At 51.3% G+C, this 26,310-nt stretch overlaps 1 protein-coding gene across 1 annotated transcript in view; it reads right to left on the reverse strand.

Annotated features, from left to right (window-relative positions):
* The window catches only part of GFPT2 (glutamine-fructose-6-phosphate transaminase 2), a 47,024-nt gene that overhangs the window by 16,451 nt on the left and 4,263 nt on the right, over nucleotides 1-26,310 (reverse strand). The window contains 9 exon segments of the mRNA XM_026448656.2: nucleotides 1,307-1,401; nucleotides 1,403-1,428; nucleotides 1,949-2,028; nucleotides 5,417-5,478; nucleotides 8,175-8,309; nucleotides 8,964-9,022; nucleotides 13,282-13,407; nucleotides 13,924-14,022; nucleotides 15,906-16,013. Of these exon segments, the coding sequence (XP_026304441.2) occupies nucleotides 1,307-1,401; nucleotides 1,403-1,428; nucleotides 1,949-2,028; nucleotides 5,417-5,478; nucleotides 8,175-8,309; nucleotides 8,964-9,022; nucleotides 13,282-13,407; nucleotides 13,924-14,022; nucleotides 15,906-16,013 (790 nt within the window).

A 26,310-nucleotide genomic window follows, 5' to 3' on the forward strand; every position in this document is an offset into this window, starting at 1 on the left:
TCTCTACTAAAAATACAAAAAATGAGCCAGGCGTGGTAGGGGGGCCCCAGCTACTCGGGAGACTGAGGCAGGAGAATCACTTGAACCCAGAGGCGCAGGCTGCAGTGAGCCGAGACTGTGCCACTGCACTCCAGTCTGGGCGACAGAGCGAGACAAAATAAATAAATAAAAATTAAAAAAGAAACATCTATCATATTTCATTGAACATAAGTTACTATTTATCGCTAAGATCACATTATTTGACAAACTTCTAAGAAATAAAAGCTTCAACAAATTCTAATGGTACAATGCCAAAATCGACACTTCTCTGTTTTAGAATCACTGAAATAACACCAGCGTCTCGCGGGTATTCTCAGCGTGTTCTAAGGAGCACCATTTGGAAACGCTGCCCCAACCTCAGCGTTAAGTATGATGCTGGCTGTGTGTTTAACCAGGCCTTGCCTCCCTGTCACTCCGGTTTCCCAGGAGATCTGACCTGGTGTCCTCCCCGCCTCACAGCACGGCCCCATTAGATGCTGGTCGGAAAGAGAAAACCCATCACGAATGGAAACATAACAAAGGCCCGAGCCTTTGGGTCTCTGAAGAAGGTACCAGAGGTTATTATAGTGGTTTTTCTACTTCAAATGGCAGGAAAGTGCTTTGGTTCTCTCTCTCTCTCTCTCTCTGTGTGTGTGTGCCTGTGTGTATAGCTTTTTTTTTTTTTTTTTCCTGAAATGAGTATAAAGCAGAATTTCTCAAATTTCAAAACCATTATTTAGTGGACTGATGAGAGCATGGACTTCAGAATCAATTGAAAAACTCCCTGTGTCTTCGCTCTGTCTTTCACAAATGGTCTTAACCCAGGCAAAGGCAGGGAGGCGCGTGGGAGGGACCGAGGTCTAGACACACTTGTCTCATCTAAAGGGGGCAGCCTCTGAGCAGATCCAGACACCTGCCACCCGAGAGGGGGCTGCACGGCGTGCCCAGATCTGGTAGTTCTTCCAGAGAAGCTAGAGATTCAGATTTTTCTGTGAAATCTGCAAATTTCACAACATTGGCAACTAACCCATTCATTTTGTGCAGGCTCGAAGCATTGTGCCCACCAGTGCATCTGGCCTTTGGCCACCAGGGCTGCCTACCAGTCATGCAGGTGCTCCTAGGAAAGGACTCCAGGCCCAGGGCCAGGGATGGCTGAACTCTTCCTTGGCCCTGCGATGTGCTGAACCACGACAGCTCACATGGAAGGATGAGTAAGAACTGGCAGTACTTAGACAAGCATTCTTTGATTACATAATCCCAGGAAGGGAAGAGAAGAAGGCTCAGTTACCTCGCATCAGAAACAAAGAAGAATTCCACGGCCTTGTCGCCCACAGCGTGCAGGCAGGCGGAGCTGTCCAGCCTCTTCATCCGTGTCTTACAGATAGATATTCTTCACATTCTCCAGAGTGCCTAGCAAATGGAGGAATGGGTTGCAAATCCCACTGGGATGTTCTGTTTGCATAACATGCAGCAAGGAACCAATTTCCCCTCTGAATATGTGTGGGAGAAATTTGCAATTTTTAGCTTTGGCTGTGTCAGCCAAATCGCATAAAAGATCCCCAAATAGCACAGTACCACTGCAGAAGCATTTAAATGGCTACAGTGTGAGAGGAATGCAAACAAAAACAAACCAAAGAAGCACTCAAATCAAAGCCCAGTTGCTGTCATACAACGGGACTTCTGCGTATGTTTGATAATATACAAAATCATGATAAATTCACGTAAATAATAAAAAGCTTTAAAAAATGGAGCCAAGTCTCAGTTGCACAAAAACCTTTTATACCTGGAGCTGTGTGCCTGTCAGGTCTGGCTCAGAGTGGGGCTTCCTTGCCTCAGAGGGGAGCTGACCGTGCCCCGTGCCAGAGCAGCTGCCGAGTCCTGCGACTCCAGGCAGCAGTTGCGCCGTTCCAGTACTTCTTGAGAAACTTACACGTCCTGTATAAGATGGGGATCTGTTCTGTGGAGAGCTTGTATTTGCTCCGGACTCCGATGAGAAGGGGGCTGCCTCTCCTGTAGGGAGAAGGAGGCATCCCATTACTCATCGCCTTTGACACCCAGGGCTGGGTGTCTGCCCAGCATCTGAGGTACGACCCCCAAATCCAGCCCTTTCCCAGGGGCGGAGGATCCTGTTTAGGTCCCACAGGATGGATGCCTGGAGCACAGGATGGAAAGTCCAGCTCCTGAGTTTCAGGTCCCTGACTTGGCATCACCCCCCTGCCCAGTAAGCCTGATAACCTGTCCCACTCCCACCCTCCTAGGCCGGGCTTCCTCCAGTCCAGTCGAGTCCCCACGTGTGACCAACCCACACGGTTAGATGGCGGAGGCTGAGTGTTCAGCAGTGGACGAGGCGCTGGTGGGCCACGGGGCACTCTGGGTCTCTACCCAGCCAAGGCCGCAGCACATCCCTCTAACAATAGGACTCTGCACCCACCGTCTGCCCAAAGACCCCCTGTTGTTCCTTCCCTTCCCCAGCCCAGTTCTCTGGCATTAGTGGGCACTGGTCGGACTGACTTTTGTATATTCTCTACTTTGTAGGTGACATAAGGCGATTTCTTGGGTGGTTGTCTCTGCCTAAGTGACACCCCATGGATGAAGTTTAGAATCGTCACCCTGTACCACGTAGACTTCATCATAAAGGAGACAATGACTGCCACAGGCAAAATCTCAGGGAGTCTGCAGCTGGCCAAGGTGAGGGGCCCTCACTCAGGCCTCCTGTCCCGGCGTCACTGTCTCAGCCACTGGAGCCGGCTCTCTGAGCCCCTCGGCAGGGGACCTTCAGGAAAGAGCTGTAGGATATTTCCTTCTGATTCACAACTTCTAGGGGTGAATGTGATTAAGAGCTCATGATTTGGCCGGGCGCGGTGGCTCACGCCTGTAATCCCAGCACTTTGGGAGGCTGAGGCGGGCAGATCACGAGATCAGGAGTTCGAGATCAGCCTGGCCAACATAATGGAACCCTGTATCTACTAAAAATACAAAAATTAGCCTAGCATGGTGGCAGGCGCCTGTAATTCCAGTTACTTGCGAGGTTGAGACAAGAGAATCACTTGAACCCGGGAGGCAGAGATTGCAGTGAGCCGAGATCGCGCCACTGCATTCCAGCCTGGGTGACAAAGCAAGACTCCATGTCTAAATAGATAAATAAAAAGATCTCATTATTTAAATGACACCTTGCTTCCAAAATCTCATCCTTTGCTCATTCTTATAAATTACAACATGCAAATAAAATTCACCATGGGTGTGCACGGAAATAAGTGGCTCACTCTGGTAATGCATACGCTCTAAACCTGCAGTTCTTAGAAACCAAGCAGGTAAAATTGCAGTAGTTACTAAAGGATGTGTGCCTTTTCCCCTCTAGACATTAATTTACTAATAAGGAAAAAGCACAGACAAACACTGTAATAAGACAATTTAAGAGAGCTGTTGCAAACACATGAATTAGAACACAATCCGGTAACACCTCACCTTAGGCGATTTCTTGCTAACTTAGATCAATGAACTAATGAAGTGCTTGCTTATCCGCTTGAATCCAGCCCACATACATCCATCATCTGTTAGCCTAACTCAACGCAGTTCCTAAATTTTTCTTCAACAATCACAGACCTTGTTTTCCAGTCATGTTGGCCTGCTTCCACCCCACTTAGGACTTCTCAAAGCGGGGGACAAAGTCTGGGGCTTTGAGGAAGATGCTATGAACACTGAATATTTTAATCATTTATTGTCTAAAGCAAATCTGAGACATAGTTCTGGGGTCAGTGGGGAAATAGCGTAAATAGTTTATAATAATGGCAGTGAGAAAGTAGGTGGTTATCTAATTTTCTTGGCAAATGACTCCACCAAATTTTATTGCTGTAGACTGAGCTCTGCTGTTTCTCTAGACCTTGAGACATAATTCTCCCAAGACAACCCGAAGATTGTCCTGGAGGTTACAGAGCCCTCAGCTACAGGCAATTTTGAAAAATAAAGCTTTATTGCTTCTTCACGATACCTTCTTCGGAGTTCATTAAAATAGTAAATCATGATAAAATTGGATTTTAAAAAGGGCTTCTAAATTTGATACGAACCAACTGGTATTTTATAATTTTATGAATTGAAGGAATTAAATTCCAAATGGCAAATTAGTTCCAGTCTTAGAAAAGGTTTAAAAAATGATGATAAACTCCCTTTGTTCCCTGCTGAGATACTATGCCAGTCTGGGAGACACAGCCTCACCCTCTCCGGCCCAGTCTCCCAGGCCACAGGTTCATTCCAGATGGCTCCCCTGGGCTTCAGATAAAGTCTGCAGCCCACAGGGCAATGAGGCCATTTAGAGCCGGCCTCTGTCCGCCCCTCCACTCCCCACAGCCTTTGAGGCCCTGGAGCGGTGTCCATTACCACCTTGCTCACCACTACTTCCCGTGCCTGGTACACAGCAGGTGTCAGTAGACACACACTGAGCCTGGAACGCCTCCGTCCCACCAATGCCTTGCACCACGCCCCCACCTTGCCAACGGGGATCCTTGGAGGTCCCACTCCCTCTGGGCCCCTTGCCTGTGCTCATGCTGGTTCCTCTTCCCACTGCCTGCCTGACCCAGGCAGCCCCCTGCCTGGGGCTACCTGCCACTGCCCCCTGCCAGGTAAGGTGATGTCCTGTGCTGGGGTCCGGCATAGAGCATCACCATCCTCTGCCCTTCTCTGCCCTCCTGCACAACTGTTCAGCCCTGCAAGGCAGGGACCAGGTCAGATGCCACTAAGTCCCCAGGGCCCAGCACACAGTAAGTGCACAGCAAGTATTAGTTGCATAGTTGGATGGATGGATGGATGGATGATCAACCCATCTGAATATAAACAGGATAGCACTTAATCTGCTTCTGTAAATCTGTGCAGCACTGGGGACCCACGTAACAGAGGGACACATGGGGGCAACCAGGCTCTCTGAGCTGATTCCTGGGATGCTCCTTTGTGAAGGTGAAGCTTGAGCTCTGGGCCTTCAAGGCCTCTTCTGTACTGGATCTAAATCCATATTCACTTTGCTCCCTAGTTTCATGTTCATAATTTTGCATGCTTTTTCTTAAAGGGGGACCCCATATTGTACAGGCTTCAAGCCCCACAAAACCTGGATCTGCCCTGTTTGTACAAATGTACTTATAGTATTGGTTGCCCACCTCTAAAAATCTGTGGAGATTTCAAATACAAATCCAACTTTCAGGTTTCTTTTTTTTTTTAATTCAGAAGTGTAGCACCACCAGCCACTGGGGGGGCGGGGGGAACACGGTCCCCGGGGCTGAACCACAGTTGTCCTTTAGATACCACAAGCGCCTTCCAGCCTGCCAGAGGCCCTACTTCTCCCTTCTCCCTCCAGCTAAGTGATTTTATTTTATTTCTTTCTTATGGGAAGTGCCGGTGTGTTCCGCCTCACCGTGTGGCAACAGCTTCTCCTGGGTAGTGGATGCTCTTGAAAACCAGCGCGAATGCACCTTCCTGAAAACACACAAACAGTGAGGGTCAACTCGTTCTAGCAACCATGCTCTGCGGCCTGGCCACAGCCAGGGTCCCCCTGGGCCCCTCTTCATGGCGGGAGGTTCCTGGGGTCCGTCAGGGAACTGAGGGCAGAACAGCGCATCGGGGGTGACATCACGAGGAAAAGCAAAACAGATGGGGCCACGGGAAGTACCACAAACCGGAAGTGTGAATTCCACGGTGAGTAATGTGCAGCATGCTTGCCCAGGCCCATAGGGAGCCCGGCAGGGGTGCCAGCTGGGCGGACAGGGGCAGTGAGAGTCACAGGAGATGATAGCTGGGGCCAGGCTGCCCTGCCCTGCTCAGGGACAGCACCTACTCAGCCCCTGTGAACTGCACTTTCACTCAACACACAGTAGGGCCTGGGTTCAAGTCCTGGCTCCATCCTTTAACTGGGCTAACCCTTTAGCCTTCTTTGGTCCCATTTTCCTCATCTGTGAAGGAAGTGACAACAGTGTCACCTGGTGTGGCTTCTGTGATGATAAGCCAATGCACTGAGCCTGGCACACGGGGCCCGAGAGAAGGCCAGGTTGTTATTATCGTTACTGCTATTATCACTTCCGTGAACATTTCTGTCACTCGCCCTCTGGGTCTCAGCTGGTGAGTCTGTGCAAAGTCAGAACTAGAATCCAGTTCTCCTAACACAAGAATCCAGATGGTTTTCCGACTTAAATTCTTGGTGTAAATTCCTCCCCTACATCCTGACCATCCTGTACTCACTTACCACAACCCTAGCAGAGCTCAGTTATATATAACCAGCTGCAAATCTGAATTTCCACATGAAATCCTCCAAGTGTGGGAGCCACGGGCAGCCCCAGGCCCTGTGTGGTCAGCGTGCTGGGTCCAGGTTGCCAACTCAGCTACAAGACCAGAGGAACCTGAGTCGGCGTCCCCAGGCCTCAGCGGGGCTTTCAAACTGCCACAAACCAGGGGGCTTCAGGCAGACCCTGCTGCTCTGTCAACCACAAAATCGGACTGAATAGAAAACACTGCTCATTCTCTGCCAAAAAGAACCCTGTACTGTCCCAGGTAGGAAAAGTCTTTTTTTTTTTTTTTTTTTTTTTTGAGGTGGAGTCTTGCTCTGTCGCCCGGAATGGAGTGCAGTGGCCGGATCTCAGCTCACTGCAAGCTCCGCCTCCTGGGTTTATGCCATTCTCCTGCCTCAGCCTCCCGAGTAGCTGGGACTACAAGCGCCCGCCACCTCGCCCGGCTAGTTTTTTTATTTTTAGTAGAGACAGGGTTTCACCGTGTTAGCCAGGATGGTCTCGATCTCCTGACCTCGTGATCCGCCCGTCTCGGCCTCCCAAAGTGCTGGGATTACAGGCTTGAGCCACCGCGCCTGGCCTAGGAAAAGTCTTAAGTTTAAAAGTGTCATTATGAGTGAGGTATTTCTGAAATTTCAAAATAAAAATGGAAAAGAAGAAACAGCATGCTGTAATACCTAACTGGCTCACTGCACATTATCCAGCACATCAAATGTGGGATAGGCTGTTATTTATAAACACGTCCTCTAAATGATGGACCTCCAATAATGGGAATTAGAGGACAAAAAGGGTTTCAACTGTAGACTTACTTTCTAAATCAGACTCTGAAAACACCTGCTCAAGAATGATACATTTTAAACTACAGGGTGGTGCCTGACAGATGTTCTGGACTCTGGGCCAGTGTCCAGGTGGCCTCAGCCCTGGGGGAGCTATTGGGTGGCACTGCTGTCTGAGAGGATGGACTCTGAGAGGCCTGGACCCCTCTCGTCCTCCCTTGTCCCACATGGGCCTGTGTCTGCTCCACCTCCTCCTCCGTGTAAGGGTCTCCCCTTGGACAATACTCCCAGTGTGTGCTCCCTTCTCAGGGACTTCTGCTCCCTGGGCCCTGTCCTCTGCAATGTCCCCAATCTCTCTCGCTCTCTCTCTCTCTCTCTCCCTCTTTTGGGCCATTCCGTTCCGCGTACAGACATGCTGCGATATCGCCTATCACAAAAACAGGCCAGGCACGGTGGCTCACGCCTGTAAATTCCAACATTTTGGGAGGCCAAGGCAGGTGGATCACTTGAAGTCAGGAGTTCAAGACCAGCCTGGTCAACAGAGTGAAAACCCATCTCTACTAAAAATACAAAAATTAGCCAGGTGTGGTGGCGTGTGCCTGGAGTCTCAGCCACACCAGAGGCTGAGGCAGGAGAATGGCTTGAATCCGGGAGGTGGCGGTTGCAGTGAGCCGAGATCACTCCACTGCACTCCAGCCTGTGCAACAGACTGAGACTCTGTCTCAAAATAAAAAAAAACTAAAAACACCTCCTCCCTTGGTACCACAACCCTCTCTGCACCCACAACCCTCCCTGCACACCACCACCAAGTTCATGTGGGCATCATAAAAAGCCATGGATTCTAATGCCAGGCACAATTTCAGAGGGGTCACAGTGAAGCAGGTCACTTTCTATTTGATGTTCACTTCCCAAACCACAGAGCGTCTTCCAGTTCTACAAGAGTGTCACATCTTGAGGTGAGATGCTGTACATGAGCTGTCCTTTATCCTCAGGACTTTGTGCAGGTTTGTCTAATAAGGGTTTACAAAAAATGAAGGATTCCTTGGCACTTGCTGCTTGAAAAAAATGTTTTTAATGAAAGAACGAAGGAATGAGTCAGATGGGATTTGTAACTCACCAACTGCTGAATGACTCTCTCGACCAGTGTTGAAAACGTAATGTCCTCAGTTTCTCTGTTGTCGAACACATATTTAATCAGCTTGGCGATGGTCTCTGTATCTGTTTCTGACTCAAACTCGTAGCCTTTGCTTTCCTGGAATATGCAGTCGGCACAGTGTGAGAGATTGGTCATTGCACAATGCCTGCCTGGCCAACTCCCTCTCCTCCCTGGTGATCTGCCCTTGGAGTGACTTAAATCGAGAACAAGGAAAACTGGGAAGGGACGAAAAATGTTTGCCAGCATCACACAGCCAAATACCTCTGAGTCACTCCAGGAGGCCCTGAGATCACCCCACCTCAGAAGCTCGCCCTTGCCACTAATCTGGACATTGCAAAATAACAGCAGTCAAAATGATAAAATACATTGAGTCAAATCCACCCACATCCCAACTAACACCACAAAGCCTTTCAAACTTTGGACATTCACCTCTAACTTTCTGCCCCAATTCCGCTGGTATACAAGTCGCTGTGTTATATATGCAGACAGTTTAATAAAACAAAGTTCCTGTTATTTTGGTTCTGGGAATCTGCAGTGGCCCTTGAGATAAACGCTAATGGCCTGTTATCTCCTCAAACGAGATCTGCAGGGCCTGCCTCAGCGGATGCAGAGGTTCCTGCTCAACACGGTGACGTGGCTGAGTGTGAGGCTCAGTTCCCACTGGTTTCCGCAAGAGAATGAGCTGGTTGTCAAGTTTCTGGGGAGACCAATCCCACGAGATTGAGACATCACCTAGGGGAAGCATCTTACCAGAAATTTCCTCAGATCTTTGTAATTTGTGATGATCCCATTGTGGATGACAACAAATTCTGAAAAAAAAGTTAAGAGAGGAATGCTATTGGGAAGGAAGTTCACGTCAGATGTGAAGAGAGATGATTTCAAGGTTGAGAACTCTTGGCAAACTCCAGGCCTCAAGACTTCTGTTAAGCACACTTTGTTTACAGTGATTAGCACTGACGTCTGCTACAATGGAACCGGGTATTAGTACCAGGGATGTCTAGGGCAGCGGCTGCTACAATGGAAACCCGAGGAGATACACCTCCTTCGTTCAGTGACTGGCAGCCACCAGCCTGACTGTGCAGCGAACTCTCCCGTGTGCTATTATTGTATCCAACAGGCTTTGGGGTTCGTGTCCCATGGGGATGATGAACGCTTCGTTCCAGAAATGATTCCAGGCAGTCTCAACTGGCTTTAGGCACAAAGAGGTCGCAAAGAACAGTCCAGCCCCGTGCTTTGTTGGACCCACACTGTGTGGTAAAAGTATTTGAGTTTTTAAAATTCTGAGGGTTCACTTTAAAATCCTAGTTTCCTTGGGGGAAAAATCCCAGAAGTTCTGGCATCCCCAGGCTCAGCCACATTCCTGCACAGCGGGATCTGCCGTCTGCAGCTTCTCCCACCTCCCCCAGGCCTGCCGCACTCACGGGTGGTTTCCTGCACAGGTAGCTCTCCTGCTGACCCTGGAGGGGCCAGAGCGGGGTGGGCTGCGGTGAGGGATGTCTGCCTCCACCCCACTGCATTTTCTCAATAAAGAGCGGGGGTATGAGTACCTTGAGGGAAGGGTCCAAGGCCGGCCTGATAATTTTTCTGGGCAAGTAGCCCCATTTCCCTCTCCTCCCAGAGGACAGAAAGATTCCCTATTGCCTTTGAGGTTCAATAATTCCACCAGGAGGTGTCTAGATGTTGGATACGCTTCATAAATATTGACCACTTTTTTTCAAAGCATCGCTGCGAAATCTTATTTATTATTATTATTTTTTGAGACGGAATCTCACTCTGTCACCCAGGCTGGAATGCAGTGACAAGACCTTGGCTCACTGCAACCACAGCCGCCCCGGGTTCAAGCGATTCTCCTGCCTCAGCCTCCCAAGTAGCTGGAATTGCAGGTGCCCGCCACCATGCCTGGCTAATCTTTGTATTTTGTTAGTAGAGACGGGGTTTAGTAGAGACGGGGTTTCCACATGTTGGCCAGGCTGGTCTCGAACTCCTGACCTCAGGTGATCCACTCGGCCTCCCAAAGTGCTGGAATTACAGGCTTGAGCCACCGCGCCCGGCCTATTGACTATTTTTGAACCCTTCTTTGAATCTCCAACTCAAGTTTTCCTTTAGTTCAGGAAAGATTTCTCCCACAGCATTTTAAAAAATCTTTTCCATTATTCTTTTTCTTTATTCTCACCATGATTTCCTCTATTTAAAAAAATCATATTGTTTGTTTATGTGAGGTCACACTCAAAAATGGGAGGGCTTAAATAAGAAAGGCCCAGTTTCAACAGATGTGCTGACCACAGCTCAGCTCTATTCTTTTTATTTATTTAATTTTTACTGCTCTGTGTTCTGATCGCTTCTTTTACACACCAGTTACCTATATTAACTGGCTCCACATCCATCCCCTTCTCCATTTTGTTTAGTATCTTTGGTGATATTGTTTCTTTTTTTTTTTTTGAGGCGGAGTCTCACTCTGTCGCCCAGGCTGGAGTGCAGTGGCGCCATCTCGGCTCACTACAAGCTCCGCCTCCCGGGTTCACGCCATTCTCCTGCCTCAGCCTCCCCAGCAGCTGGGACTACAGGCGCCCGCCACCATGCCAGGCTAATTTTTTGTATTTTTAGTAGAGACGGGGTTTCACTGTGTTAGCCAGGATGGTCTCCATCTCCTGACCTCGTGATCCACCCGCCTCGGCCTCCCAAAGTGCTGGGATTACAGGCGTGAGCCACCGTGCCTGGCCGGTGATATTGTTTCTTTACATTATTCTCTTAATTCTATCACACTTTCTTTCATCTCAGTCTATGATCCTATCATTAATTTATTTCCTAGAATCCATGTTGTCTTTGCAAAATCTTTGTGTCATTTCCTTGTGCAGTGTAGCCGCTGGGTGTTCAGTGTAGTTGCTGGGTGTGCAGTGTAGCTGCTGGGTGTTCAGTGCAGTTGCTGGGTGTTCAGACTTCCTTAAAAGCATGCCCTTCAGCTATCACTGCTGAATTGTCAAAGAAATTTTATAAATCTTTGCTTATTGCCCTGTTGTTTTCTTTTCAATTACTCATCCTGAGTCAGGGCTGGAGTGTCCAAGTTTGGGTGTGGGTGGGTCTCCTTGGAGCCTCCCTGCTTTGGGGACACAGAGAGAATCACTGTCTGCACTGAAGTGGGGGATTTTCCAATGAGGTTCATGTTATCATCAGGAGGGCAGAACACAGCGGCTGAAGTGGCAACACCTCAGGGCACGTGGTCTGGGTGCAGTGTTTTCTTGGCCAGCATGACTGCTCCAGGGACCAGCTTCCGCATCTGACCTGGGCTCTGGCCAGATGTACATTCTAGGTCCTCAGCACCATGGGGTCTGCTGTCCTTCTCCTGGATATAGGGTGTGTGCCTCAGTGATGAAATGCCCTATGGTTCAGGGGGCGAGCCAGAACCAAGGAACAGGCCCCAGCAAAAACCTCACTCCCTCAAGACTTTGACCACGTGGATGCCTGCATGAGTAGCCCTGGCCCCTGTGATACCACCAGGCTGCTCTGCTGAGCGGGGTGAACGGGGATCTCCTTCCGTTCTCTGGGGGACACCTTCCCTTCCAAATTGGGCAGGCTGTGCTGTTGACGCCCTGCAGAGTGCTCTGGGGAGAAGCAGCACCACTGCACTTTCTGTGGATGGTGGGGGTGCCTGCCCATCCCGCCCAGTTACACTGCCTCAGAGAACCACTGATCTGCAGTGGGTAGGGGGCACCAAGCAGGCTGGTGCTACTCTCCTGTGGCCTGACTTCCACCAGGATTAACCGCAGAGGGACTTGTTAAGTGTCAAGGCTTAGTGCTTGCTAATAAGCTCCCAGTAACTGCTCTGATATATTTGGTCCTATCTAACATTAAGCTTGGCACGAACTTACACGATGCCACAGGATGTCTTGGGTTGGGGGATCCCGCTGACTTCAGAAATCACTCTCTATGCTGTACACCCTCCCTTGGCATGTCCAGGTTGGGGGCTTCAGGGGGTTGTGACCAGACCAGAACGCACCTAGAGTGGGGGACCCCCTGGAAGGCCCAGGTTATATCTTAGACTCTGGCCTGCCCTTGGAGGCCTGGGAGGAGACAGGGATTAGATCCTCTCTCCCACTCCATGCCTACTGCATCCCACTGCAGGGGACCCGGCGCCGTGGGGCTGACCACAGACCCCTGAGAGCAGCCACCAGGAAGTGCAGACCTACCAGTCTTTCCCCCACGAGAGGGGGCAAGGGTGTCATTTAAAAGAATCACACGTGGAGAACCATCCTGGGACCCCAAGCAAGTGACACAGACCCCTGAGCTGGCCTGAGGGGGTGACTGGGCGAACAGGAGAGCCTTAAACCCACCAAGGACAGCAGCTGCAGCGACCTTGGCCCTCTGCCAATCCGCGGTGCTCCAACTCACCATCAGCTCAGTGTTTCCAGATCCTCCAGTTTTTCAAGGGATGCCAGAAGTCTGGACTTTTATGCACAGTGATTCTCAATTTTTAAAAACATGAGTAAGCTGAGTTGAGGGCTCTCCACCTGGGAAGAGCCCTTGGCTTCCGGCTGCAGCCCCTACTTCTCCAAACCCTAAGCCCCTGGCTGCTGAGGTCTCCTGCTGGGGCCCATGGTGCATCGGGCACCAATCAAGACCAGTACAGCCCCTGCCCTCACCTGGACTATTCCGCGGGTAAGAGATGGGTTTAGCTGCATAAGGACAGAACCCATCCTTCCCTGAAGGGCACAGCCTTCTACAACATTTCCGTCGCTTGGGGAGGAAGACTGTCCAGACTCCTCAGTCCCTCATGCGGCCTCATCCCACTCATGGGCTGGGTTCCAAGGAGCCAGCAGTTCTCCTGGTTAAGTGCCATGCTTTTCCTGTGCACTCCTGGGAGGCCAGCAGCGCCCTAGACCAGGCTGCCTGCCTCCTGACTGAGGTCTAGGCCACTGGCAGATCTCTGGGAGAGGGGTCATCCGCATTCTCTTGGGAAGACGAAGCAGGCTGAGAAGTCAGAGGTGGGCGTGGAACCTGCTTTGGCGGGAACTGGCCCTGACACAGCTCAGGGTGAGGTGGAACCGTGGGGAGGGGGAAGCATGCCACATACCGTTGCCTTTGTCCGAGCGCTGGGGGTGGCTATTGACAGCACTGGGGACCCCGTGGGTGGCCCAGTGCGTGTGGGCAATGCCGAAGTGTGTCTCAAACTCCACTTTTAAGTCCATGCTGTCTTGTTCTAAATGAAAGGAAAATCAGTTTGCCACACTTGAACCACAAGCCTTGGCCCAGGACTATGAGGGTAACCTGGTGTCGTTACCCAAGTCACATCACCCACACCGACGGCACCTCCCCGCCAGCTCCCACCCCAGGAGTCCACTCAGGCCCACAAACCGCCCATGCTGAGGATTATTTACTACTTGTCTGTAGCTTAGCTCTCTTCTTCACAGAAATAAACTTGCTTTAAAAAGAAAATGATATAGCCCCACCATAAACAGAAAAGCAGTATCATTTGCCAGAATTAAAATAACTACTGTATATAACTATTAACACTTAAAAAAATTATCCCCGTGCTGCCACCACCTAAAATAAACCATCCCACACCCTGCGAAGCCCGGTTTTACAGCATGGGCTTAACCCTCCTTCTGTGCATCTGAGCTGGGACAAGTGAAAATCTCCAGTGTCCGACACTGTTGGAATACAGTCCTAGACTGGTGCTGCACTGGCTCCTCCCGCCCCGAGGCCCTCCACTTACTGTAGAGTTCTTCATCGAGAGCCTTGACTTTGCCCCTTTTCTTGACCAGCTGAATGTGTCTTTCTTTGACGTCATCATTATTCCCATCGATTGCCACACCTGTGATGCAGACATTATTTGTTATATTGGAACTTAAGCTTTTTCTCACACACTTGGCACAGGTGCTCCACAAGGCCAAGGCTGCCGTGCCCCGGGCTGTCCGTTTACGGCGGGTTGGAGAGCTGGGCAGTTTTCAGGAAATCTAGTTTGAAAGAGGCTTAACAGCAAGTGGGGAAGCTCCTGCCTCCTCTCGGGCCGCAGCTGCCCCCAGCCCTGCTCCTGCCTGTGAGCCCCTCGGGACGCTTCCCCACTGCAGGTGCTACCAGGCCCTCGGCTGATGGCAATGGGCCCAGGCAAGGCATTCATCCCAAGGGCTCCTCACATTGTGACATTTTCGTTGGCATCTCCACTGCGTTCGTCGGTGTTCCTCCCATCGTCTATCGTAAGAGTTGACAGGGATCTAAAATAATCGGGATTCCCCCCTTCTCCTCAGGCTGCATAATTGAACAGGGTCAACAGACTAAACATCCACCTCTGTAGTGAGTGGAGGCCTGAACTCTGGGACAGCCACAACGTGGAGCACTGTGTAGCCACTTAGAAAGCTACTTAGAAAGACTTTAGGATCTGTCAGACACGGTGGCTCACGCCTGTAATCCCAGCACTTTGGGAGGCCGAAGCAGGCGGATCACGAGGTCAAGAGATCAAGACCATCCTGGCCAACATGGTGAAACCCCGATTCTACTAAAAGTACAAAAATTAGCCAGGTGTGGTGGTGGGCGCCCGTAATCCCAGCTACTCAGGAGGTGGAGGCAGGAGAATCACTTGAACCCGGGAGGTGGAGTTTGCAGTGAGCCGAGATAGCACCACTGCACTCCAGCCTAGGTGACAGAGCGAGACTCCATCTCAAAAAAAAAAAAACAAAACAGAATGAAAGAGTTTAGGATCACAGAAATGCTAAGTGAAAAGAGAAGAACATAAAATAACAAAATTGCATATTTTTTGTAAATATGCAAATATCGACGTACAACACCTCTTCCCCTCTCCACCACAGACCACCCCAACAGACAAGAGCGACCAGAGCGGGGACCCAACGACTGGGGGTCGGGTCCTTTTTTAATGAAGGCACTTCACTGAGGTAGGCCTGACAAGCGCAAAGCTGTGCACACTCAACGGTTACACCTGATGAGCTTGGAGGCCCACGTGCCCCCAGGAAACCATCACCGCAGTCTATGCCATCAACCTGTCACCTCCGAGCGTCTCCTCCTGCCCTCTTTATGTATTGTTTCGTGTGTGATAAGAGGACTTAGCACACGCTCTACCCTCTTGGCTGGGCTCGCTGGCTCACACCTATAGTCTCAGTGCTTTGGGAGGCAGAGGCAGGAGGATCGCTTGAGGCTACGCCAGGCAACACAGTGAGACCTCATCTCTACAGAATCAAAAAATTAACCGGGTGTGGTGGTGTGCGCCTGTAGTCCCAGCTGCTGAGGAGGCTGAGGGTCGCCTGAGCCCAGGAGTCTGAGACTGCAGTGAGCCAGTTTCTCAGAACTGCACTCCAGCCTGAGCGATAAAAATAAAAAAACTACCCTTTTGGCAAATTTGTACGTGCACAATACAGTGCTGTTCAAAGTCCGTCACCGCGCTGCAGAGCAGCTGTCCAGGACGTACTCACACAGCATGACTGCGGCTTTGTACCCTCTCTGCTTCCTGACGGGGGGACTTCTGATGAACAGGGTTTTCTGGGGTTTCTCACCCTTGTTCCTTCTTTCTATTTGTCTACAGTTTTCTAATTTCTTTAACGGACAAGTGTTATTTTTATATTGAAAAGAGATGTTAAAAAGTAGCAGAAAAATGCCCAGGTTGTACACCCCCCTACATAGGAAACGGGTGAGACCAGAGCAGCGGAGCCCCGTCCCCAGCCACGAGGAGGGCGGCCGCAGACCCACCTGCCGAGTCATAGCCTCTGTACTCCAGCCGCTGCAGGCCCTTGATGAGGGTTTCAAAGATCTTCTTCCTGGTCCGGGGGACTCTGTAGTTCATGTAGGCAAAGATTCCTGTTCCAAGAGAAAAAAAAATGGCGCATTCGTAAAATACTCAGCTTGTGTTTGGAAGAAGACGCTTTGGGGATGCACCAAGGTGGCATCCCAGGGGCTTGCGGAGGTGGGTGTGCACCTCCCCGGGCACAGCTGAAGAACAGCGCGCCCCTTCTTCCCCCTGTGACCCCCAGAAAGTCTATGTCACATGTCTCGGGCTGGCAGTTTCACTGCTGAGAACTCATCCTATGCTGTACTTGCAGGAGGCAGCTTTCAGTGTGGCAACGTCCATAAGAGAAAAGGCAGCCATGAAACTCAGCCACCTTGGGACATCCAGAAGTCCCCACCTCCACGCACTCCCCGATTTGCATCGCACACATCTAGGCGTGCCACAGGAAGTGACAGCAGCCTCTGGGGCAGATGGGACAGGCACTGGGGTCTTTGCTTCCACGGTCCCCCTCTCCATAAGGCTGGAGCTGGGCCTTAAATAAACACTATGTGAGCCCGGGCGCAGTGGCTCACACCTGTCATCCCAGCACTTTGGGAGGCCGAGATGAGTGGATCACCTGAGGTCAGGAGTTCGAGACTAGCCTGGCCAACATGGTGAAACCCCATCTCTACTAAAAATGCAAAAATTAGCTGGGCATGGCGGTGCGTGCCTCTAATCCCAGCTGCTCGGGAGGCTGAGGCAGAAGAATTGCTTGGACCAGGGAGCTGGAGGTTGCAGTGAGCCGAGATCGTGCCACAGCACTCCAGTCTGGCAACAGAGCTAGACTCTGTCTCAAAATAAAAAAAGCACTACTTTCATGACAGCAAGAATAAAACCATTTCATGCCCCTTGGCCCCTGCAGAATCCTTATGTTCAAGGTAGGCCTATGAGTCAAGAAGATTTTGTTCCACTTGACTTTCTGTATTCGTATTTCAAGATAATATTTTTCCAAATAGAAAGTTAGCCGTTGTGGTGTTGGTTCTGCCTTCCAGATTCCTGCACTCCTCGTTTGTGATGACAGATCCTTGATCTCCTCTCTCCTGCCCTGTGCACGCCCCATCCCCATCCCGTCATCGCTCTGTCCTTTCATCCTCTCTCCCACCACTTGGGAAAACCTGCCCACCTCAAAGCTCAGCTCCAGCCCCCGCCCTGGGCAGGTGTGCTCCTGGCTCTGGCCACCTCAGTGCTCTCACATCATGGTATACCCACAGTCCCCACCAAGGGCACAGGCTGGTGCTTCTATCGTTGTGTTCCTCATTGTGTGTTGGCACCCAGTCCTGTTCACACATGGAACAGAATACGTGATGAGTGTGTATCCATATCCATGGAGGGAGGCAACAGTGTGGGTCACAGAAACGTCACTGGGTTTCAGGCATATTCACAGTAACTGTCCTAGTTGGCTTGGGCTGCTGTAACAAAATACCACAGAGTGCCTGGGTCATAAGCCACAGACATTTATTCTCACAGTTCTGGAGGCTGAGAAGTCCAAGACCAAGGTGCCAGCAGACTCAGTGTCTGGTGAGGGCCCATTCCTCACAATGACTTCTCATTCCAACCTCATATGGTGGAAGGGGCGGGGGTCTATCTGGAGGTTTTATTTTTTTGAGATGGAATCTCGCTCTGTCACTCAGGCTGGAGTGCAGTGGCACGATCTCGGCTCACTGCAAGCTCCGCCTCCCGGGTTCACACCATTCTCCTGCCTCAGCCTCCCGAGTACCTGGGACTACAGGCACCCGACACCATGCCCAGTTAATATTTTTTGTATTTTTAGTAGAGACGGGGTTTCACCACGTTAGCCAGGATGGTCTCGATCTCCTGACCTCGTGATCTGCCCGCCTCGGCCTCCCAAAGTGCTGGGATGGCAGGCATGAGCCACCACGACCGGCTAATTTTTTTTTGTATTTTTAGTGGAGACGGGGTTTCACCATGTTAGCCAGGATGGTCTTGATCTCCTGACCTCGTGATCCACCCTCCTTGGTCTCCCAAAGTGCTGGGATTACAGGCGTGAGCCCTCGCGCCCAGCCCCGTAATTTTTAAATAAGGGCACTCATCCCATTTGTGAGGCCCCTGTCCCCATGACCTATTCACCTCCCCAAGGCCCCACCTCCTACTGACATCGCCATGCGGGTGAGGATTTCAGCAGACAACGATGGGGGAACACAAACTCTCAGACCACAAAAGCAACTCGCCTTACCGAGAACGCCCTGTGGGCCGGGCACTGGGCCACCAGGTCCCAGAGTCATCCTATGCTTGAAACAGCCTCTGAGGCTAGTCCATGGCCCTCCTCTTAACTTCTGGACCAGAGCCCCAGGGGAGCCTGTGACTCGTCCAGAGCCAGAGTGGAACCAAGAATCCCCAACTCAGGACTTAAACATTCCTACCCACTGGCCAGCGCCCGGGGATGGAGGCCATGAGGGTTACAAGAAGGTTTATTTTCCCAACTACGTTTTGCTGGGATGAGAGAAAGATCTGATCAGGACTGAAATGTTTCCAGAGGTGAACCTCAGAGAGGACAACCTGCCCACAGATAACGGAGAGTTGACCTTGATTATACACGAAACCACCTGGAACATCTCTGGTCGTTGAAAAATCAGATTCATGTCAATACGCTACCTCTGAATAAATGATTAAACCTCAGTGAAATCAATGTTATATTCCTGAACTGTGAGCGAAGTCCCATCATATAAACTTAATTAATCTATAAACAGTCAAAAATAGGCAATAACATTAAATAGTACTATAAATTATGCTTAACATGCTTCCTAAAAGCTACTGTACACAGGATATGTTTGCACACATGTACTAAGGAGGGGATTTATATATAAAAATATGTATACTGTGCTTTCTGAGCAGTTATAGGCAATTTCTTTTAAAATCTGCCAAGAGCAATTTTCTCAGTAGGCTATTTTTGTCCTCCTTGCCGTCTTTAGGTCAGGTGAGAGGAGTTGAATGTAAGGTCTGTGTGTGCAGTGCAGGCCCTTATGCGGCAGGGCTGAAGTGGCCCCAGTGAGGGCCACACAGGGCTGCTGCTGCTATTTATGGTTCCAGAGGCTCACACGACAGCCCCCAAACATCTGGGCACGGGAGGTACTTTTGTCACCTTATTTTTTAAAAAGATAGTTACTTTTTGATATGGTTTCACTGTGTCCCCACCCAAATCTCATCTTGAATTGCAGCTCCTACAATTCCCCAGTGCTAGGAGGTAACGGAATCACAGGGGCGGATCTTTCCCATGCTGTTCTCGTGAGAGTGAGTAAGTCTCACGAGATCTGATGGTTTTATAAAGGGGAGCTTCCCTGCACAAACTCTCTTCTCTTGTCTGCCACCGTGTGAGACGTGCCTTTCACCTTCCGTCATGATTGTGAGGCCTCCCCAGCCATGTGGAACTATGAGTTCATTAAACCTTTTTCTTTTGTAAATTGCCCAGTCTTGGGCATGTCTTTAACAGCAGCATGAAAATGGAGTAATACATCTTTGAATGTCAATTAAAAATTTTTAACAGCTTTCTTGAGATATAAGTCATGTACCATAGCATACTCCCATCTAAAGCATGCAATTCAGTGGTTTAGTATATTCAGAGTTGTGCAATTATCACCATTCATGCTTAGGTGAAACTTTTTTCTTTTTTTTTTTTTTTTTTTTTTTTGAGACAGGGTCTCACTCTGTTGCCTAGGCTGGAGTGCAGAGGTGTGATCTCAGCTCACTGCAACCTGGAACTCCCAGGCCCAAGTTATCCCCACAGCCTTGGCCTCACAAAGTGCTGGGATTACAGGCATAAGCCACAGTGCCCAGCCTCGGTGAAACTTTTCATAACATTAATTCTTCTAAAAACAACCAGAGGCTGGCACAGTGGCTCATGCCTGTAATCCTAGCACTTTGGGAGGCCAAGTCGGGCAAATCACGAGGTCAGGAGTTCGAGACCAGCCTGGCCAATATGATGAAACCCTGTCTGAACTAAAAAAATAGAAAAATTAGCTGGGTGTGGTGGTGCACGCCTGTAATCCCAGATACTCAGGAGGCTGAGGCAGGAGAATCTCCTGAACTTGGGAGGCAGTGGTTGCAGTGAGCTGAGATCGTGCCACTGCACTCCAGCCTGGGTGACAGAGAGACTCCATCTCAAAAACAAAAAACAAAAAAGAAACAAACAAACAAACAAACAACCAGAAAATTCCCTGTGGGCACATGGTCCAATTCTGGTCAATGTAAAGACCACAGTTAAGCGAGGGAGGGAACAACCCAAAATCTTTGTTGGTGTCTTTTACACTAAACTTTCCTGGCATCCTGGGCTGGGAATGTTCTAGAATTATACCTGTACCACCCTAAGGGCGGACAGACATCACAGATGACACAAAGGTTCAGAAATGTACCCACTGCCAACTCTGAAAAGGTTTTGCATCTGAGTGATGTTCCCGAGTGCTTCATGAGTCAGCTCTGCAACTGCCCCCTGCAGCTCCCCGCCTCCCAGCCAGGCTTCACTCCTGCACGCACATCAGGCGAGAACGTTCGGCAGGCTCCGCAAGGGGCCTCTGACTTTTGGACCCACGACAGCCTCCTGGACAGCAGCAGGGGTGTAAGGGGTCCTTGTCCTCAGGACCACCAGCTGGGTCCGTACCCAGGCGGGAGGCCCGGTGGCCACTCAGGCACAGCATGGGAGTTCACTGCAGTGAGAAAAGTTGCCAAGGAGTGGTTTTCACCATCTTTGTGCAAGAACTCATAAATCTCATTTTCCCCATGAGCCCCCTTGCATAGTGACATCTCTTCAGTCATTTCTTTCATGAAGGAAGCTCTGTTTCTTTCCTTTTGCAGCTCATCCTCTTGGCTGGATCCTCCCTGCACTCTACTGCACTCAAGTGAATAAAACAGCATTCACACTGTGCTCTTATTCTTTAAAAATAAAACACAAAATAAAATGAAGCTCCTTTCCCAGGAATTTCTCCTGCTGTTTACATCAGAATTCCCTTTTGGAATTCCTTTCATCCATAAATAAGAGCTACAGTGAGAATCCATTTTTTAAAACCTATGAGGTCGGTAAAGATCAAACAGTTTGACAGTGAGAGTTTAAATCCGCATACTCTCTTTGGAAGGCAATTTGGCAATCTCTCAAAATTAAAAATGTTCGCATCTGTGGACCAGAGCTGTTGGGCTTCTAGGAAGGTATCCAGCAGATGTCTTTGCGGAGATGTGTGTGCACACGTGTGAGGATAGCTGCTCAGGGCTCTTGTGGTTGTCAAAGACTAGTGACAGCCTGATGTCTGGCAGGGGCCGGGCAAGAGACAGTGCAGCCACACAGCAGGGCCTTTTGGAGAAAGCTCTCAACAGAGCAAGGGAAAGCTGGCATTCTCTTGGAAGGCAATGTAAATCTCCAAGATGTGCCAAGAGGAAAAGAAGCTTGCAGAACATGAGTAAATTATGCAAGGGTTGGGGGAGGAGCATGGAGCATTTCTAGAAGGGCACCACGCCCAGAGGGCCGGCAGTGATAGCCTCTGAGGTCACTGGACGTCGAGCAGAAACTTCCTTTCCACTGCACGTGTCCTCTTTATATGGTTAAGACGTTTCACTGTGTGCCAGTATCATACGTGACCATGTGCTCCTACGTGAATGAGGTGGTGGAGAAAACATCATCATTATCTAGATGCCAGATAATGTCCAAATAGGCCAAGACTTCATTCCATCCACGGGGAGATGTCCTAGCCAAGGCCTGAGGGTTGACATGGACCAGCTGTTTGGACAGTGGTGTACACGACACAGACCTGCCTGGTTCACCTTGATTTCCTGGGGCACAGGCATTCCAGTGGGGGGGACCCGAGAGCTTCTGGGGACATGAGGAGTGATCACGCAGCACCTGGGACCCCCGGCCAGGCCGGACCTCTGTCTGGTTCTGCTTTCCACCAGTGCTCTAACCCTCCTGGCATGTCCGAAGCACCAGGATCACAACAGCCCTTCCCTCTGCAGGGGACGCCAGCCCTGACCTGGCCAGGCCCTCTTGCCGGTCGACCTCTCCAGCGGGGCTGGGCCCACCTGATTTAGCTCATCCCCAGTTCCACTCCCCTGAAGAACAACAGCCATACGAGGGCTATAAGAAGGGGCGACCTGAGCACGTGCCCCAGCCTTAAAAACACCAGCCCAGGGCCACCCGCCGGGTTGGCTTCCTCCCTGCCACTGCCATTCACCAGCCAAGGCACAGTCAGAAGCATAGAGGCCATGGCCAGTGCCGGAACCCACCTCGAACCCCAGCTCCACCCCTTGATTTTGGTGCAGCCTCCAGCAAGTCACTGAACGTTCGGACCTCAGTTTCCCTGTCAGTGAAACAAGGGTGACGGCTACAATAGTGCCTGCCACAGGGCGAGGAGCTTGAGAAGTTATCCCTTGAGAGATTATCATTCAATAAAACCAAGGGGGAAATAGTACCATTCACTGTCATTTCATCTTGGCCTTCTGCCTGGGGAAATAATGGTTAAACCAAATGTGTTACTTGGCTGTGGCTTGATCAAGATTTAATTCATCTGTAAATAGTTCTCAGGCCCACGAGGCCGCATTGCTGTACTGGGTGCTGCAAGCTACTGGGATGGACCCATCAGGGGGCCTCACTGAGGGCTCCAGAGAAGGACAGGGATGCACAGGGACCTCCCAAGCCCGCAGAGGAGGGGGGAAAGGGCTTCCCGCTGGGGTGGGAGTAGACAGCTCTTTGCAAAGCTGGCTCTTGCTAGCTCTTTGCAAAGGCGGCTCTGACCCATTCTGCAGGTTTTAGCAGACAGGTTCCCTATGCGAGCCTTTCCCGCCGCCTTTTCCAGCCACATAGCCCTGGTTTTTCGACACAGCACTTGCTTCCTTGTGTTTTTCTTCGGCTCCCCACTGGATTGTAACCTTCTGGAGGATGGGACCACATCTGTCTCATCCACTGCTGAGTCCTGAGCACCTGGCCCGGGGCCTGGCACATCTTAGGTGGTCAATAAATCCATGTTGAGTGAATGAATAAATGAACAGGTGGAGGCATGCCAGAGAAGGTAGCCTTTGCACTGGGCCTGAGACAGCCACGCTCCGCCAAGCACAAGCAGCTCTGTGCGCTGGGACCCACAGCAAGGACAAGAGGGACACAAAGGCAGGAGGTCCCTAAGTGCCAGCCCCTTACAATGGGAGCGCGGCGCCACCAGAGCTCTCAGTTAACCCCAAGATATTCAAACACAGAGGCTTACGTCCCCCCGCACAACACCCCCGGCCCCACGCACCATGAGGATCCCAGAACTGGCATGAGGACAGCCTTCTAATCAAGTGAGCCAGGGCCCAGGGAAGGCCCCCAGCACCCTGCTGCGTGGCCTGCAGGGTAGACCACCATCTACAGGGGCTCCCCACATGCCAACCCTTCCCAAACCTCACCTCCTCTAATCCTCACGACATCCTGTGCCAAGAAGCTGTGGTTCCCAGGGATAGAGATGGCATCTGAGGCTCCACCTCCAAAGACTTGAGTAATTCACAGCCAGGTCTGCCTGACTGCAAGCCTGGGCTCACCACTTCTACCCCCACCTCCCCACAATCAGCATAGAAACCTATCCCAAGGAGAGAGATACAGCTCACACACAGGGTCCGTGGCTTCGGCAGAGATGCCCGCCTAGCACCAGATGGGTCCAGGACAGGTGCTGCCCCCTGAGAGCCGAACCCCACCACGGGGCAGTCCAGCTTCCAACTCCACCTTTTTCTTCCTATTCAGCCCCCTCCCCACCAGGACCTTGGTGACCATGGCAAGGCACGTTCCAGCTACGTCCCTCTCTCGTCCTCTCTGCCCTGGGGGACCACTGCCTGAAGTCAACCCCTCCTGCTGTCTGGCCTGAGCCCGCCTTGCTTCCCATGCCATCCTGCAGCGTCTGCCCTCTGGGTCCCACTCCCGCAGGGTGCCCTCAGCCCAGTGTGTGCGCCCCTCGGGTCCCCAGGCCTATGCACATGTGATGCCTCTTCCAACCCCCTACGCCAAATGAAGATCTTTCCCTCCTCTGAACCTCTTTTCCATCTTTCCGCCCCCTTTCCAAGGCCTCTGTCGCTTCTTGCCTTGATCTACTGCTCTTTCCTGGCCTCGACTCCCAGGGCTGCCCGTGGCGTAGGCATCACTGGCAGGTGACAGGATTTTAAGTGAGCTGAGAATGGGGCAGCAAATGACACCAAAATTCTTTGGGGGGAAGTCCTCCCCTTTCTGTTACTCTTCTTAGCTTGGAAATCTCCTTGCAGAACTGAGAGGGAACAAACATCAGGCCTAGCAAACCTGGGAGCAGTCTTATTTCTCATACTGAACTGACAAGGGATGGACTCAGCCAGGTGGCAGATGCTGAGCACCCAGAGGGGCTGGACATGGAGGTGCCTTCAGATTCCCAGGAGCCTGCAGAGGGTTGGGATTGAGAGGCCAGGAGAGCTGAAGGCAGGAGGGCCTGAAAATCAGGCTTCATGGAAAGTCTGAGATACAGGAGCCTGGAGTTCTTTTGAAATAAAGGGAGCACTTTGCAACCTCTGCAAAGATGGCCCTGGGCCAAGCATCCTTCCCACCGGCAGGAGAGCCCAGGTGGCTTGGAGAAAGGCCCGGCCTGGGGGCAGAGGCTGCTCTGGCCCCACCACCCAGCTTGGTCATGTCCCCTGTGGTCACCCACCCAGAGCTTCCAGACAGTCTTTCAGGGCCCTATCCTCAAAACTGATAGACAAAATGAACCGGGAAAGGTCCCAAAAGGAGAGGGACGGAGAAAAACTCAAGGGGATTCCAGAAGGACCTGTCATGAGCCCTCCGAGAGGAGACTGTAGACCCTTTGCCCCGGCTCACTGCTATGACCTGGGGCTTCCAGCACTTCCTCTGTACAAGGCCTTAGAGATCACACAGGAAGTCAGGAGCAAAGACACCATGACGGAGCACACAGGCAGGGGCCTCCGAAGCTCAGGGTTCAACCCCCAGTGACAGATAACGACAATGACCAACGCAGGGCGGTGACATTCCCTGGACACCCAGCCAGAAGGTCAGCCACACCGGGGCACTGAATTCCTGGGATTTTCTCTACACCCCCTGGAGTGCTGACAGCGGGGAGTTGAGGGGGGTTGGGGGGTGGCGGGGTGGTGGTGGAGGGAGGAAGGGTTTGTGGCCTGGGGGGTGGGGAAGACTCCACTTCGCAGCAGCCAGGTTGGGCCCATGTTCTGATTCTGGTGATGCTGTTTTGAAAAATCTCTCCAACTTTCCAAGCATAGGCTTCCCAACGAAAGCCCAGCCCTCACTGCGAGCGAGGAGACCGCTCCAGGGAGAGGCCCAGCCAGTGCTCCACACAGGAGAGGCTGGCTCTGGGGAGCTATGTCACCACCCACCCAGGCCGGGACTGTCCCCTCACAGAGCCTGTCTTTCTCCCACCATCTGGTGCTTCTCAGAACCCAAGGGACTGACCTTTGTAGTCCATGAGTCTCCTAGAGATTAGATAATATCCCAGGTCCCAAACTGCATTACTTCCTGTCTCAACAGAAGAGTATGGCCAAGTTGAATGTCTGCCTCAATGAGTCTCATGAAATTCCCGAGCGTGTGCACGTGTGTGCCTGGGCCTGCCTGTGTGTGTTGGGGGAAGGGGGACAGGTCCACTCTCCTGGGTGAGGCCCACAGGTGTGGGGAGTCCCCTGAGCCTTGGGCTAGGGCTGCGGAGGAGCTGTGGCCTCTCTGACCATCCAGCCCTCATTCTCATACACTAGGAAAGGTCACCTGGTGAGGTGGGGATGACAATTCCCGCCACCTTCTCGCAGAAACAAGATCAAAGCTGGAGGTGCTACGCATGCATGTGATCCCACGCCAGGCTCTTACAGAAAGGCAGAGGAACCTGAGGGCCTGGCGGGGGCCCTGAGCAGACCCAGCACCTGGCTCAGGGTAAAAAGGGGACTTGGCTCCCCTGGAGACAGCCCTAGCCTGCCCCAGGCCTCTTCCAGACCCCAGGGGTTAAAGTAACCTCACCATTGGAATCCATGGGATAATAGACTCTGCTTCCTGCGGTCACCCGGACACGACTTTTTTTTTTTTTTTTTTCTTTTTTCGAGACAGAGTCTTGCTCTGTCACCAGGCTGGAGTGCAGTGGTGCGATCTCAGCTCACTGCAACCTCTGCCTCCCAGGTTCAAGCAATTCTTCTGCCTCAGCCTCCCAAGTAGCCGGGACTACAGGTGTGCGCCACCATGCCTGGCTAATTTTCTGTATTTTAGTAGACACAGGGTTTCACCGTGTTGGTCAGGATGGTCTCGATCTCCTGACCTCATGATCCGCCCGTCTTGGCCTCTGAAAGTGCTGGGATTACATGCATGAGTCCCCGTGCCCAGCCATTTCTATTTTTTAA

The sequence above is a fragment of the Piliocolobus tephrosceles genome, chromosome 4 (assembly GCF_002776525.5).
Source record: "Piliocolobus tephrosceles isolate RC106 chromosome 4, ASM277652v3, whole genome shotgun sequence".
Taxonomy (NCBI): Eukaryota; Metazoa; Chordata; class Mammalia; order Primates; family Cercopithecidae; genus Piliocolobus; species Piliocolobus tephrosceles.